At 40.4% G+C, this 15,476-nt stretch overlaps 1 protein-coding gene across 2 annotated transcripts in view; it reads left to right on the top strand.

The window, feature by feature from the left end:
* Nucleotides 1–15,476, top strand: part of tecpr2 (tectonin beta-propeller repeat containing 2) — a 120,867-nt gene that overhangs the window by 22,878 nt on the left and 82,513 nt on the right. For both annotated transcript variants that reach the window (XR_005946214.1, XM_041213868.1), the window contains exons 7-8: nt 5,627–5,759; nt 14,130–14,573. Coding sequence is in view for 1 of the 2 variants with exons in the window: in XM_041213868.1 (XP_041069802.1) it covers nt 5,627–5,759; nt 14,130–14,573 (577 nt within the window). In the remaining variant the exon portion in view is untranslated. The remainder of the gene's footprint in view (nt 1–5,626; nt 5,760–14,129; nt 14,574–15,476) is intronic.

Below are 15,476 nucleotides of genomic sequence, written 5' to 3'. Positions count from 1 at the left end.
GTTTCTGTTCATTGAACTTGTTTATAATAAATTGCGGCCTAACATGTGTAGTAAACAAATTTAACTACACCAGTTATCTTATGGTATAAGCTTCATTGAATAGTTAGTTTATACCTGCCTGGAAAAAGGGGCATTAACTGTTTGTGCATGATGTTTCCTCTTTTTTTTTTAATACTTTTCTAGAACCAACTTCTTATTGGTCAGCTATAAGAGCACATAGAAGCAAGCAAACAGAATTGCTGCTGAAAGTAGTGTTAAAAATAGAGATTAATTTCAAATAAAATTTCTTGCACAGAAGCTCAAGGTTCTAAAGGCGTGTTAAATCATAAAGGTCACACCTTCTAAAGGTGTGTTAAATCATTTATTTTGCTTTAGAAGGATTTTTTAAAAAAATGGTTAGGTAAACTAATTTCATAAAGATTAAAATTCTCTATTACTTCAGCACCTTAATTGAAAAAAAATGCTAGACCTGTTCCATGTTGCAAGACAAAGCATTTTCCCCACATCATTGACATGCTCCAGGGCTCTGAGCTCTTTCATTTAGCTCTGTTATACAGTACAGAAGGCAATGGCAATGTTTGATCAAATGATGTTTTGATTATTAAATTTAAAATCGTCCTACATTGCAGGAAACTGATATAATTTATACTAACTTTTTCCTTTTTAAATTCCTATGTCTACGTTTTGTAATGAAGAACTGCTTATGTAAACTTATAACACTGATTAGATGCTCCTGCCGATCTAGACACTCTATGTGGTTATAATTACTGTGAAAGTTTACAAAGATAGTCCCCATTAAAAACACTAGCATTAATATATAATGACATATAAAAATAAGAACAGAATATATGATTTTAAATGGGGGCTCAAACTATATTTGCACTGTGTAATACGATTATTTACTGCACTCTAAGTCCATTTCACCTGAAGAAAATGCTTGGTCTTAACTTCCCTGTGCAGAGCCAGGTGAGGTTGACAGACTAGTAATATATTTAAGATCTTGCATATGTAGCATATTTCCTGTGTTGGAATTTTATGTGACTGTTCCTAATGGTAAAATATGAAGTAAACACTTTTTGTACAGGATAATTGTATTTGCTTGTCCTGGCATCAAACATCTACAACAGCAACGATTTGTGTTTATATGTTGTCTTTAATGTGATAAAATGCCCAAGACATTTCACAGCAGTATTATAAGACAAAATATGACATTGAGCTACATAAGGTGATATTGGGGCAGGTGATCAAAAGCTTGGTAAACAGATGGTTTTTAAGGGGCACCTTAAAGGGGGGAAGTGAGGGAGAGATACAGAGATTTAAGGGAAGGATTTCCATAGCTTGTGGCCAAGGCAGCTGAAGGCAAGTTTAAAATCGAGGGAGCTGAAGAAGCCAGAAATGGAAATATGAGGGTTGTGGCAATGAAGAAGATTCGAAATAGGGAGGGATGAGGTCACAAGAGCAGCAGTAAGACTATATGGTTCGTCGAGCCTGTTCTGCCATTCAGTACGATCATGGCAGACCTTGCGCTTCAACTCAATTTTCTCACCTACTCCCATATCACTTAATTCCCTGAGAGGCCAAATATCTGTTTAAGCCAGCCTTAAATGTATTCAACGATGGACCATCCACAACCCTCTGGGCAGAGAATTCCAAAGATTCACAACCCTTTGAGTGAAGCAGTTTCTCCTCACCTCAATCCTAAATGATTGACCCTCTATCCTGAGATTGTGCCCCCATTGCTTTGGACTTCCCAACAAGCAGAAACAATCTGTGCTATGTTCATAAAAGGTTTTGAAAGCTAGGCTTAACTCTGAGCCCTTGGAGGACAGAAAGCTGAGGGATGATGGATGGATGGGACTTGGTGCAAGAAACAAGCAGAAATAACTGATTCTTGATGACTTTTGTCTTGAGCCCTTCACAACCATTTAATTACTTTTGAAGTGTGTTATTGTTATGTTGGCAGATAGGGCAACCAGTGTGCACAGTCCTACCACCAAAGTGATGATATGACCAGCTCATTTGTTTTTACTTTTGTTTGAGGGACACTGGAAGAACTTCCCTGCTCCTCTTTGCGTGGTGCGGAGAGATCTTGTAAAGTATCTCATTTTGTAAAGCATTCTTTTTCTGTCACTGCAAATTATTTAAAACTGTCAGTATAAAACAAAGCAAGTAAGCTACATTAGTGTGAAATTAGAAAATAAATTAGCCAGCCTGATTCCCAATCTGTGTCAAGTTAATCAATCTAAGCATAGGATGCTATTTGAGGTAATACAGTGGACTTCAAGACTCAACTTAAGGAAAAGGGAGTAGGCTAGAGTTCTGTTATGGATTACCATTGAAAGACCCCTGCTGGCCGTTCGTGTGAACATCTGCTAAAGGCTTAATTGGGTTTGGCTATGAAGGCATTTTCCCCCCCCACCAAGAGGACCTATTATAAAAACAGCTAGAGGTGCTTGAGTAGGATCAGAAAGCATAAACTCAAGGACTAAATTTTTTCTTCTTTATTCTTTCATGGGTTGTGGGAGTCACTGGTAAGGCCAGCATTTGTTGCCCATTCTTAATTGTCCTTGAACTGGGTGGCTTGCTAGACCTCTTCAGTCTGCAGTCACATGTAGGCCAGGCCAGACCAGGTAAGGACAGCAGATTCCTTCCCTAAAGGACATTAGTGAACCAGATGGGTTTTTACAACAATCAATTATAGTTTCATGGTTACCTTCACTGGAACTAGCTTTTAATTCCAGAGTTATTAATTGAATTTAAATTCCACCAGCTGCCATGGTAGGATTTGAATCCATGTCCTTTGACCATTAGCCTAGGCCTCTGGATTAATAGTCCATTATTACTACACCACCATCTCTCCACATGGACAACAAAGTTGGAACACCGCGTTGTCATCCTCAGAATAGGGCTGATATTCAATTTACCTTAAGATGAAAGCCTGCTTTTCCATAATGGCTCTAAGGGCCTTAAGAGAAAATAAATTAGCAAGTCCCTACTGAGTCTGACATCACAGCTCAATATTACAATTTGGCACTAAGTTGCCAATGTTACTCAGAGAAGACAGGATATGGAAAATGAAAGTGTCACAATCGTGTAAACTCAGAGTGGTTGCATTGTGATCCTGTTCACCATCAACAGGACAAAAACAGTGATTTATTTCAACTAGCAAATCTCAATCAGAGGAGAAACTTGTTTTACTGTGCTTGTGTATCAAATGGGTTTAGAACTAAACCATCACGGAAGTAGATAACTCTTCTCTTAAACAATATAAATGGTGGCCCTAATTGATTAGTCAGCCCTTTGGGGGTTTTGTTTTTGAATTGTATGGATGTTGGCCATATTCATCTGAAAAAATTCTAAATGCAGAAAACTTGTGGGATCTTTTTCAGAAATGAAAACATAAATGCTGGAAATACTTGGGTCATGCAGCACCTATGGAGAGGAACAGAGTTAATGTTTCAGGTCAATGACCTTTTAAAATAACAGGAAAAAGTTGTAATTGTAATAGGTTTTAATTATCTAATTGAAAGATGAGATGCTGTTCCTCGAGTTTGCATTGAGCTTCATAGGAGGACAAGGTCAGAGAGATCAGAAGGGGAGCAAGGTGGAGAATTAAAATGTGAGGTCACTAGAAACTCAAGATCACATTTGCAGACTCAACAGAGGAGTTCTGCAAAACGGTCACCCAATCTGCATTTGGTCTCCCCAGTGTAGAGCACACTGTATTGTAAGCAACAGATACAATATACTCAATTGAAAGTGCATGCAAATCACTATTTTACTTGGGAGGTATATTTGGGCCCTTAGGTGGTGAGACAGGAAGAGATGAAAGGGCAAGTGTTGCATCTCCTGCACTTGCATGGAAAAGTGCTGTAGGAAGGGGAGGGTGTGTTGGGGGTGAATTGAGGAGTGGACTAAGGTGAAACTGACAGTCCTTTCACTATGCTGAAAAAGGAGTAGAGGGGTAGGTGTGTTTGGTAGTGGCATTGTGGTAGAGGTGGCAGAAATGGTGGAGGATGATCCATTGAATAGTTCAGTGGGGCAGGAACAGACTGAAAAAATAGGTCTGCCCTGGCAGCCCTTTTTATTTTGGGAAGGAGGTAAAAGCGGGCTACCTAGGGTTGGGCGTCTGAGGAGGAAGATCTCCAGAGGAGATGAGGTCATTGGCCTGGAGATGATGATTTGATTGCGATCGTGGTCCAGGGGAGATCGGAGAAAGTGTCGGCGAGCTGGTGTTTGCCCTCTGCAGGGTAGAGTTTGGTCCGCCAGATGACAGCACAATCCTTGTCAGCAGGTTTGATGACTATGTTAGAGCTGAGCCTAAGAGAACAGAGTGCAGCAAGTTCAGAGGAAGTCAGGTCAGAGTATGTAAGGGGAGAAGAAGAATTGAGCCAGCTGATGTATCATCGACAGTTCTCAAATGAAAAGATCTAGAAGGGGTGAGGGGCCAGAGTGAGCCTCCATGTGGAAAAAGAATACAGGAGACTGACGGAAGGGTCCACTGTGCAGGGGCAAGACTGCTGATCAGAGAGTTGAACGCAGAGGTGAAGGCAGTGGAACAAGAGCTCAGTGTCATGCCAGGCTCAATTCATTGAGGTGGTTATGTAAGGGGATGAAGCTGAAGCCTTTTCTAAGGACAGGTCATTTTGGGCCAGAGAAGGGCAAAGGATCTTGAACTATAGTGATCATTTAAAACACTGTATTTTAAAAGTTGTCTACTATTGTAATCTGATAGTGACACTTTATAGAGCATGAGTGGATTAAGAAATATTTTGTTTGTTTTGTTTTTGAATGATCATTGTTAATATCGTAGAATCCTATCAGAATTTCAGTTAGGCCAAAATTTTATGGGCCCTTTGGGGACTGGAAGATGGTGGGAAGGTTGGCAAAATGGTACAAGAAAGGTGTTGGGGGTGGGGAGAGGCACCTGACATCTAGCTGCCACCATGCCATTTTGGCAACAGTGGGGGAAAATTGGCAGATTGGCCACTTGCTGGGATCCTAGCTGACTCACTTAATTAGCCAATTAAGGGCCACTTCCGGCCTCTGGGAGCAGTTTGCCCATGTCAGATGGGCTCAGCCATCACTTGGGGAGATATCTCAGTGAAACATGGGCTCCATGGAGGACTGGAAGTTTTCTTTTATGGGCACTACATGGCCCACAGAGGGGTTTGCAGAAGGCATTGGGCACTCCCGCCCCTAACTCTACTGCTAGCACAGGACTTCCCCCAACAATACTCCAATACGTATCCATCTTTGAGGGCGCCTGGCAATTGAGGCACCTTCCACCAGCAGCTGCTGCTTCAGCAATGGCCACCAATGGTAGTGGTGCCTGACAGTTCTTGGGGTGGATCACTGTCCTTAATCGCATGGTGACCTCCAGGTCGTTCACTTAACTGACTGCTGCTGGCAAAATGTGGCCCTGGGCCCTGCCATTGGTGGAAGAGGAGTCGCCTCCCACTCCTGGCCCTGGCAATGGGATTTTTGCCTCCTCACGAAGATCTGACCCTAAATGTTTTTTCTCCAGCTAAAAATGTTCTGTAGAATTCAGAAGATGAAGTTGATGTAAGTCACGTCAATTAAGTAACAATATTATGTTTTAATATTTAATACATGATATCTGCAGGCTCTGATTGGTGGACTGGAAGGAGTCAGTGGCATTGTGTCTGTTTGCTGTACAGAAGATGAAATTTTCATGTTGACTGATGACCGTGATATTGTTCGGATTTCCACTAAACCAGAAGGTTTGATGACAACAGGTAAGAAAGTTTAATTAAGCAACATCATTTTAGGCTGAGTTGGGAAACCTCCATGTGCATGGTACTGAGTCATACAGATCAGCAAGATACCAAATTGGATGCTTGGTCTTTGCTTAGTTTGCTGACTATTGGGAATTGAAGTTAGCGCCTCGGTATCTATGGGCCATCAAAGTGGGGAAAATCAGAAGAAGCCCCTGTTTCTAACTGTAATCTTATACCCCTTAATGTCTAGGCATCTGGTGAAAACAATCATAGAATCATACAGCACAAGAGGTGGCTATTTGGCCCATCCTCCCAGTCTCGTTTGAATATATCTAAACTCACAATGGGTGCAAGTGGGAATAAATCACCCCAAATAATTGGGGCCAAAGGAAATACTGAACCTACATTGTTTTTTTTTCTCGAGAATGTAGTATAAGGTTCGAAAATATAGTATAAGGTTCAACCCCTTTAACCATCATTCGTAAGTCCTTCAATAGGAAAGCTTCCATTTTTAATGTCACACTTTACACCAAAAATGCATTAAAAGGAACAAAAAATACAGAGCAGATCTCAGTGAGGATAATTTTTTAAAACTTAAAAGAAAATTATCATTAAAATGCATGGCAGCTAAGGTTCAGTTGGTAGCACTCTTGTCTCAGTTAGAAAGTTTCAGGTTCAAGACCCACTCAAGCACATAAACACACAAATCTAGGCTGACACCCCAGTGTATTATTGAGGGAGTGCTGTACTGTCAGAAGTGCCATCTTTCAGATGGTACGTTAAACTAAGCCCTTTTTGCCCTGTCAGGTGGCAAGATCTGATGGCACTAAGAGCATGGTGTTATCCCTAGTGACTTGGCCGTTATTCATCCATCAATCAGCATCATAAATAACAGATTATCTGGTTATTATCGCACTTCTGTTTGAGGGAGCTTGCTGTGCACGAATTGGCTGCTGCATTTCCTGCATTACAACAGTGACTTAGCTTTAAAAAGCACTTCTTTGGCTGTAAAGCACTTTGGGGCATCCTGTGATTGTGAAAGGTAGTATATAAATCCAATTCTTCCTTTAAAATACCAGAAATGTGATTTGGTTTCTGATGTGCCTGAAAATTTAGTCAGCATTGAAAGACCCTATGGAAAAACACATTTGAAAGATGTTGAGAACCTATGGTTGTAGATTCACTCCAATATAGGGTTTGATGAACAGATATATAAAATTGAGGAGACTTGGGTACATTGAAGTTGCAGACACAGTGCATTTACACTCAAAATTCCACAATCTTTTAAGTCAAGTAATTTGTTTGTGCCTGAATTCTGGATGTAAATGTGGAGGAATCTCCCAGGTTTATGTACTTAACAGAATATTGATGTAAGATGTTTTGCCGGTCTTATATTTGCACCATTCGTATCTTTGGATACTCAAAGGATATTGAAATCTGTTGTGGGATTGATAGTCTCCAGATTCGTTGGCCATATCCTTTGATTCATACATACTGGGAAACTATAGTGAATAGGATTAACTCACTTCATTTTTAACTTGGGTGCCCCTTCACGTTTTCACCTGATTCTAGCATGAGCTTCTTGCTTAGTTTCTTGACTTATGCAGTGCTGTCAAGTATTCTTGTGTTATGGTGTTTGGTAAACCTGTGGTCATTTATGATCAATCTGGATTCCCTTGTTGCAAAAAATAGCCCTCCTTCAGGTACCATGCTCTAAGAGGGCTTTGGCGATTATGGGCTTCCATTGGATTGGTTCATATTTATGCTTAGCAAAGTGCTGCAGTGATTCGTCATTGCCTTCTGCATATAGCTGACCAGGAAATTCTCCTGGTCTTCCTGCCTGCTGTCAGGCATATTGGAAGGATTTAAAGGCTGATAATCAACTTGTTTGACCATGCCATGAATGCACCTTCCGTGGCCATCTTGTCCTGAAGTGGGACTCTAACCTTGAGCTTCTGGCCCAGAAGTAGTTCACTATCATTGTACTAGAAGACATAAATTTCTGAAAAGCTGATGCCTTTTTTTCTGGACTCTTGACAATGGCATTTTAGTGGAAGACTTATTTTGCCAGGTCTAATCCATTAAGCTGACAGTAAGACTGATTCCATCTCCTGAGAGGGAGCATCAAGGAGTCTGTATCTCATTTCCTTTGACTTTTGGGGTGTTTTTCCTTCACGCATCCTGCACACATAACTATCTGACTGGGAGTTAGTTACGTTATCTGCTTACTATTATAGTACTTCGCAAAATTGTTGGGAACTAGAGAGTTTAAGTAAGTTATATTTGTAATTGTGGGTGTTAGGAATGTGCTTAGCTTTAAACTAATTTGTTTCTCTATTTGTCCGCCAAGAAAGGGGGGGACTTGAGTTTGTTTCACTTCAAAAGATGCCTGCATTCTCATGAGGGTTTATGACTCTTGAAGGGAAGTTAAAACAAACACAAGATAGAAAACTTGTGCTGTTGCCTAGCATCAGGTGTCCAGAGAGAGGGACCCGCAGATACAGAGAAACCAAAAGCAGTTTGAGTTCAGTTGGTGAATATGCCCTAAGGTTGAGGAAGCAGTTTACATCTCTCTGGCTGGACAAGCTAGCAAATTTGCTGAAGAAAGTAAGTCTCAGAATTTTAGATGAGTTGCTCTAAAGGTAAAGTAACAGTGAATGTCGAGTGAGTGCTGGATGTCAAGGGAGATACCAAGTTGTCAGCAGTCTACTGGGAGAGGGAACTGCAGGGAGCAGGTCCTAAAGGAAAAAAAGAGGCCCGAAGAAGCCCTTTTAAGTTTAAGTCAAAGGACAAGGATAGGAATCTGGAACAAGACCCTGTTCAGTGGAAGTGAAAGTAAGGAACATTGGGAAAGGCGCCAAATTAAAGAGAAGAAAGCTGCCGGAAGCAGACTTAAAGCAAAAAGGGCTTGTGAGAAGCCAGAAGATCCAAGGAGACAGTCTAAGGTCTGTAACTCTTTTTACAATGGGCAAGTGAAGCAGTGGTATTCTGTTAGTATGGCTGAGTATATGAGAGAGAGTGCATAGAAGGAGAGTTCGAAACCCTTGAGGTGGAACGTTATGGAAGGCGTCCGAGAGAAAGCATCTTTTGGGCAAAGATTCCAAATTGGGTTCTTCGAGTGGAGATTGGAAACTGTTGTGTGAAAAATGGAGTTCAGTGAGACCGATTTGACTTAGTGTGGCACCTGTCTGGGTGGGGTTGAGGAGGTTGATCAGAAATTCATAGCATCAGTTTGAGGTGACATCTGTCACTTGGTTTCAGAGGGTGGTGTGCCTGACCACAGTCGCCTGTTGGTTTACATGGACTGTGTGCTAACTGTGAGAGTATAAGAGAGTTTATATATCCCTGTAAAGGTATAGCTGTGGGTGAGGGTGCATTCATCTTTTCTTGTTTAATAATTGTTTTATTCTTTTGTTAAAAGTTCATCAGCTGATTCCTGTGACTCTGTTCAGTAGCCGCCCTCCACATTTCTAAACAAAAAATAAAAGCTAGGATCTAGCAAGCAGGGTTCCACCCTGGGATTGGACTTGTCCAGAAGTAACATCAGCTGGGATCATACCAAAGTATTTGTCATGTTTTATATATCTCAGTTTAATCCTCACTTTGTATAGACATTATGGCTCTAATATTGACAGGAGCAGGTTTACTGAGCTGGCGGAGAATGGGGCGGATGTCTGGGATTTCTTCCCTGTATACTGTGATTTAAAGCTCCAAAACACGCTTATGTTTTTTTTAAACAGAATCCCTGCCCAGAAGTTGTGCTGATTGATAGGACTACCTTCTAGTCAGGTAGGGCGAGTCCCTGCTATATGCAAGGAGCCTGCAGCTGTTAGTTGTAGGGTGTGGGGGGTGGATGTTGTTCAACGCCAGGGAAAATTAGATGTCTGGGGAAAACTCCTGCATCTCTTGGCCCGTAAGCAGTGCTGTGAGGACACTTTTCCAAGAAGCTGCTTTTGCCTTGCTTGAACTGTTAGCTTTCCTGAACTGAGCAGGGTTAAGCCTGTAAGAGAATTTAAATGGCAACATCCAGTCTCATTATAAGATTTAAATTGTCAACCTGACTCCAGGTTGTTAAACCCAGAAGTGACCTGATTAGGGTCAAATTTGAGATTTTCAAAGCTTTTACACCTTCCCTGACCTATTTTTGGGGGCTGAAATTTCACCCCACTTTTTGCTGCACTATTGGATTGACAGTTCAACTAGGCAATGCTTTGTAATTATTTTATCGTTTAAGTAGCACTATATGATATCAAAATACTTTTTGAAGTGCATTAACACCAGCAAAACAACCACAAAAGCAATGCGAGAGATTAACGTTTTTGTTGGTATTGTTTCAGGAAGGGATGTTGTCCAGCTTTCTAATTTCACAGACTCCAGACAGCACACACCAAAGGAAGAGTGTGGGACCTCAGTTTAAATTTTTGTCTGGTTTCTGTTTAACCTATTATCCCTATTTCCTTAATTCACTACTATTGGTGATATGTATGACCATTTTGCATTTTTGCATATTGTATAAAGTATTAAATAAAAGGTTAAAAATGGAAAATCATTACATTAGACCTTTTGTACATATTGCTCATCTACTGTATTGCCAAATGTAACTGTGAATGAAAATTACAGCAAAGTCTAAACCTTAGAACCTTTCCTTTCATAACTGGTACCTGGCTCTGGCCTATATTTAAATATATGAAAAAGCAGTACAGTAATTATGTCCATTTGGTAAAAATGAGAACTATTTGGAATTTGATATTTATAGCTCAGTGATGGAACGTGGAATAAATCTGATTTTCCCCTATTAGCTGATCAGCCCACTTCTAGTGATACTGTATTTGCAGTGAAAGTGAAGTGCAGTAGATGTATTATTACAAGTGTGTGCATGCAATAAATTTGTTATCAGGCAATATTGTTTACACCTAAGATATTTCCTTAGTTTGAAAATATATTTCATCTCTTTATAATTAAATTTTTCTCTAATATTTTGTTGAATGAACTATATTTTTAAAAATATTTAAAAAAAATAAATCTGAAACCTCTTGATTGACCCCCCCCTTTCTTCTGTGATGACCATTCTCACCAATAATACTCCTGAAATGTTAACAATTTGACATTGAATTTAAATTGAGATTCAAGTAAATATAGTGTAGAGATCTAAAACCAGTGCATGTAAACTAATAAACAAAAGTGATGCCTCTGATTTCAGGAGGGTGAGGTTGATGATTACTAGCTCTGTGGCCCGGAGACATTTCTTCACAGAATTAAAGAACTGTTATGGTGCAGAAGGAGGTTATTTGGCCCATCATGTCTGCATCAGCTGTCCAAATGAGCATCATGACTTCGTGCCATTCTCCTGTTTTTCCCCGTACCTTTGCACATTGTTTGTATTCAAATAATCATCTATTGCCTTCTTGAATGCCTCAAATGAACCTGCCTCCACCACACGTCCAGGTAGTGCATTCTAGACTTGAACCACTCGCTGTGTGAAAAAAGGTTTTTCTCACATCACATTTGCTTCTTTTGCAAATCACTTTAGATCTGTGCCCTCTCATTCTCGATCCCTTGACAAGCAGGAACAGTTTCTCCCTATCCACCCCTTCATGATTTTGAAAATCTCTATCAAATCTCCTCTTGGCCTCCCCATCTCCAAGGAGAACAGCCCCAACATCTCCAATCTATCTCCATAACTTAAGTTTCCCATCCCTGGAACTATTCTTGTAAACCTCTTCTGCACTCTCTTCAATGCGATCACATCCTTCCTACAGTGTGGCATCCAGAACTGTACACAATACTCCAGCTGAGGTCTAATTAGCGTCTTATAAGCTCAGCATAACCTCCCTGCTCTGGTACTCTATGCCCCTATTAATAAAGCCTTGGATACTGCATGCTTTATTAACTGCTCTCTCCACCTGCCCTGCCACCTTCAATGATTTATGCACATATACACCCAGGTCTCTCTGCCCCTGTACCTCCTTAAGAATTATATCCCTTATTTTATATTGTTTCTCCATGTCCTTCCTACCAAAATGAATCACCTCACACTTCTCCACATTGAACCTCATCTGCCACCCATCTGCCCACTCCACCAACTTGTCACTGTCCTTTTTGAAGTTCTATATTATCCTCCTCACAGTTTGCAGTGCTGCCAAGTTTTGTATTATCTGCAAACTGTCCCCTGCACACACATCAAGATCATTAATATATATATCAGGAAAAGCATGGGTCCTAATACTGACCCCTGGGGAACTCCACTCAAACCTTCCTCCAATCCAAAAATATCCATTAACCATTATTCTCTGTTCCCTCTTACTCAGCCAATTATGTATCTACGTTGCTACTGTTCCTTTTATTCCATGAGCTATACTTTTCTCACAAGTCTGTTGTTTGGCATTGTAATAAATGCCTTTTGAAAGTCCACGTACACCACATCAACAGTATCACCCTCATCAACCTCTCTGTTACCTCTTCAAAAGAATCTAGCAAGTTACTTAAACATGATTTTTTTCCTTTATAGATCCATGCTGGCTCCCCCTAATCAACCCACATTTTTCCATGTGACTACTAATTCTATCCTGAATTATTTTCCCTGGAAGCTTCCCTGCCTCTGAAGTTAAATTGACTGGTCTATAATTGCTAGACTTATCCTTACAACCTTTTTTTGTACAAGGGTGTAATATTTGCAACTCTCCAGTACTCTGGCACCTCCCCTGAATATAAGGAACACTGAAAGATTATGGCCAGTGGCCCTGCAATTTCCACTCTTACTTCCTACAGTATCCTTGGATGCATTTCATCTGGTCCTGGTGCCTTGTCAACTTTAAGTACTGATAATTTATCCAACATTTCCTCCTTATCAATTTTGAAGCCTCCTGGTGACCAAGCTTCCTCCTCTGTCACCATGGCCTCAGTAGCATCTGCTTCCTTTGTAAAGACAGATGAAAAATATTCATTTAGCACCTCAGCCAGGCCGCTTTCTCCACGTATAAATCCCCTTTTTGGTCCCTAATTGGCCCTACTCCTTTTATCAACCTCTTACTATTTGTGTCGATAGAAGACTTTGAGATTCCCCTTTTATATTGGCTGCCAGTTTTTTCTCATGGTCCCTCTTTGCTTCTCTTATTTGCTTTTTCTCTGAACCTCCTGTATTCCGGTTGGTTCTCAGTTGTATTTTCTACCTGATACCTGGCCATAAACACATATTTTCTTTATCTTAATTTGTATCTCCTTTTACATCCAGGGAGCTCTGTACTTGTTTGTCCTTTCTGCCCCTTTTGAGGGAATATACCTTGACTGTGCCCGAATCATTCCTCCTTTTCTGGCTCAGCTCCATTCTTGCCCCATAGAAGTTGGCTCTCCCCCAGTTAATTATTCTTACTCTGGACTGTACATTGATCATTGTATCATAAGGTTTAGGATGATGGTAGAAAAGGACACTGTCTCCTAATTGTTCCCCTGCTGACACTTGATCTACTTGGCCTACCTCATTTCCAAGAACCAGTCCAACAGTGCATCCTTTCTTGTTGGACTGAATGCATACTGCTGTAGAAAATTCTCCTGAACACACTCTAGGAACTCTTGCTCCTCTCTGCCCGCCCTTGTAAGTATATTTACAACCACATGAGAGAGCAAGGGATAAAGTGAAGTTTGAATGACCTATGGTGTAAGTCAGTTCTCATTCATTACTTCATTTCTCTGTAGTACTCGTGAGTTTCTTCAGGATTTGCATAACCTTTCTTTACTTTTTGAAAGGCACAAGAATGGGAAACCTGGTTTCTGCTGGTTGGGAAACCTAGGAATAGAGGTTATAGCCTAAAAATTAGAGCTCCCTTTCAGAAGTGAAGTTAGGAAACACATCCAAACACGTTGGTAGAAGTTTGGAGCTCATTTGCAAGTGGTAGCTGATGCTATGTCAATTATAATTTTAAACCTGTGATTGTTAGATTTTTGTAATCCAAAGATATTGAGTGTTATGGGGCAAAGACAGGTGTGTGGAGTTAAGTCACAGATTAGCAGAATGGCACAACAAGTTCAAGGGGCTAAATGGCCTACTCCTGTTCCTTTAGTTCTTGAACCTGATTCCACTTTTTGCTAACTCCATATATTTTTCCCAGATTAATGTGCATATTTGTTTGTTGCTTCACATATACAAGAATTACAAATGCAAGATTTTATTTTCAGACTTAACTTCAAATGGAAATAGACAATGATAGACTGCTTTTTTTTTAAAGATTGACTCTTCACTGGACATAGTTTAATGTCTTCAGGGAGAAGAAGAGCAAAACATTGTTTAAAATATTGTTTGTGGAGGCTGTCCTGAATCACAGATCCTTTTTTCCCTTTTCCCAAAGCAGTTTCTAAATCTGTAAATTTAATACAGATGTAATTACGTTTCAGGTGTACATTCACAAATAGATTCTGTGCTGGCAGCCAGTTCCAGTGAATCGGTTCAAGAAACAGTAATCACAACATACTCAAAAGAAATGCAAAGTGAAAATAAAGCACTTCAAAATGACCAGTTCCTGAAGCAACATCCATGGTCTTCAGAACCCGAGCAAAGTTTGAATACAAAAAACAATGCAGAAGGACATGTGTGGGATGAGACAAGAGAAGGAAGATATTCCGAAAGTGAGCCAAGGAGCAGAAGCAGTTCTATTAACAGTAGTATTAGTGTTTTTAGCCATGTAACAACTCCAGAACAGCAGGTAGGAGCACTTTCCTCACCTGTGGTATTAACGAAGATTCAAGATACTTCAGAAAGGTTCAGGACATTAAACATGGAAGAATTTAACCAGCAACTCATCGTTGTTCCTGTAAAAAAGAAGAAGAAACGGAAGCAAGGTATTTTCCACGTAATTCTTTGCTTTATTAGTCTTGTCTTTATTAATTTTGGTAGTGCAAAACTTGAGTATTACTGAAAAAATAAACATGCTGTCGAAGCTTTTTGTCTTGAGCTCATCAGGACAGAGTCACAAGAGTGTCTGCTCTACCTCCGATTACCCTGGAAGGGTAAGGTGTCTCAAAAATTTGAGCGACAGGTAAAGTTAGCCATTGCATACTGCTTCTATGCAGTAGCAACACAAGTGGTATTCTCACTAACAGGATGCTGCCATCAAGTCAAAAAGACGTTCTGCCTATCATCCAAATTAGTAATGTGGTATATGGGTTTCATTGCTGGTTTGATGCCAGGTATGTAGGCTGTACCTCCCAATGACTGACAGATTGTATCAAACTGCACATCCCTTTGGCTGTTCACAATAGGCAAAGTACTGACTGCCCAACCAGCCTGTGCTTGCAAAACTCAAAACATAGTGTTCAACATTCAATGTGATTCCCCGATTGGACAGCACTCGCTAAACAATCCTGATTGTCAATGTAATTCTTAGCACAAGCAATTTAAGATTATTAGTCAGGCTCACAATGTGGCTCACTTGCGTGTGCTAGAAGCTACATATATTCACACACAAGTCCCCGTCCTTTGTAGACAGAAGGACCATGTCCATGCATTGCACCTTTTTCAACTGAATGGAAGCTTGGGGGACAGCCATTGCCTGGTTCATTCCCCATGGCAATGCCTTAACCAATCATAATCAACCTTCTTGGTTTGAATTTAAACAAAAGCTTGATAGGTAACTGTTTGGTGCATTCTCCATGGCAACAGCTCCTCCAGATTCCACTTGCCAACCAGTCAACACTCTCTTCTCATGTAGTCTAAATTGTTGATCTCTTTGCAATTGGTATTCT

Source organism: Carcharodon carcharias, chromosome 20 (genome assembly GCF_017639515.1).
Source record: "Carcharodon carcharias isolate sCarCar2 chromosome 20, sCarCar2.pri, whole genome shotgun sequence".
Taxonomy (NCBI): Eukaryota; Metazoa; Chordata; class Chondrichthyes; order Lamniformes; family Lamnidae; genus Carcharodon; species Carcharodon carcharias.
Note: the sequence above shows the minus strand (reverse complement) of the source record. Positions and strands in the feature narration are given on the sequence as shown.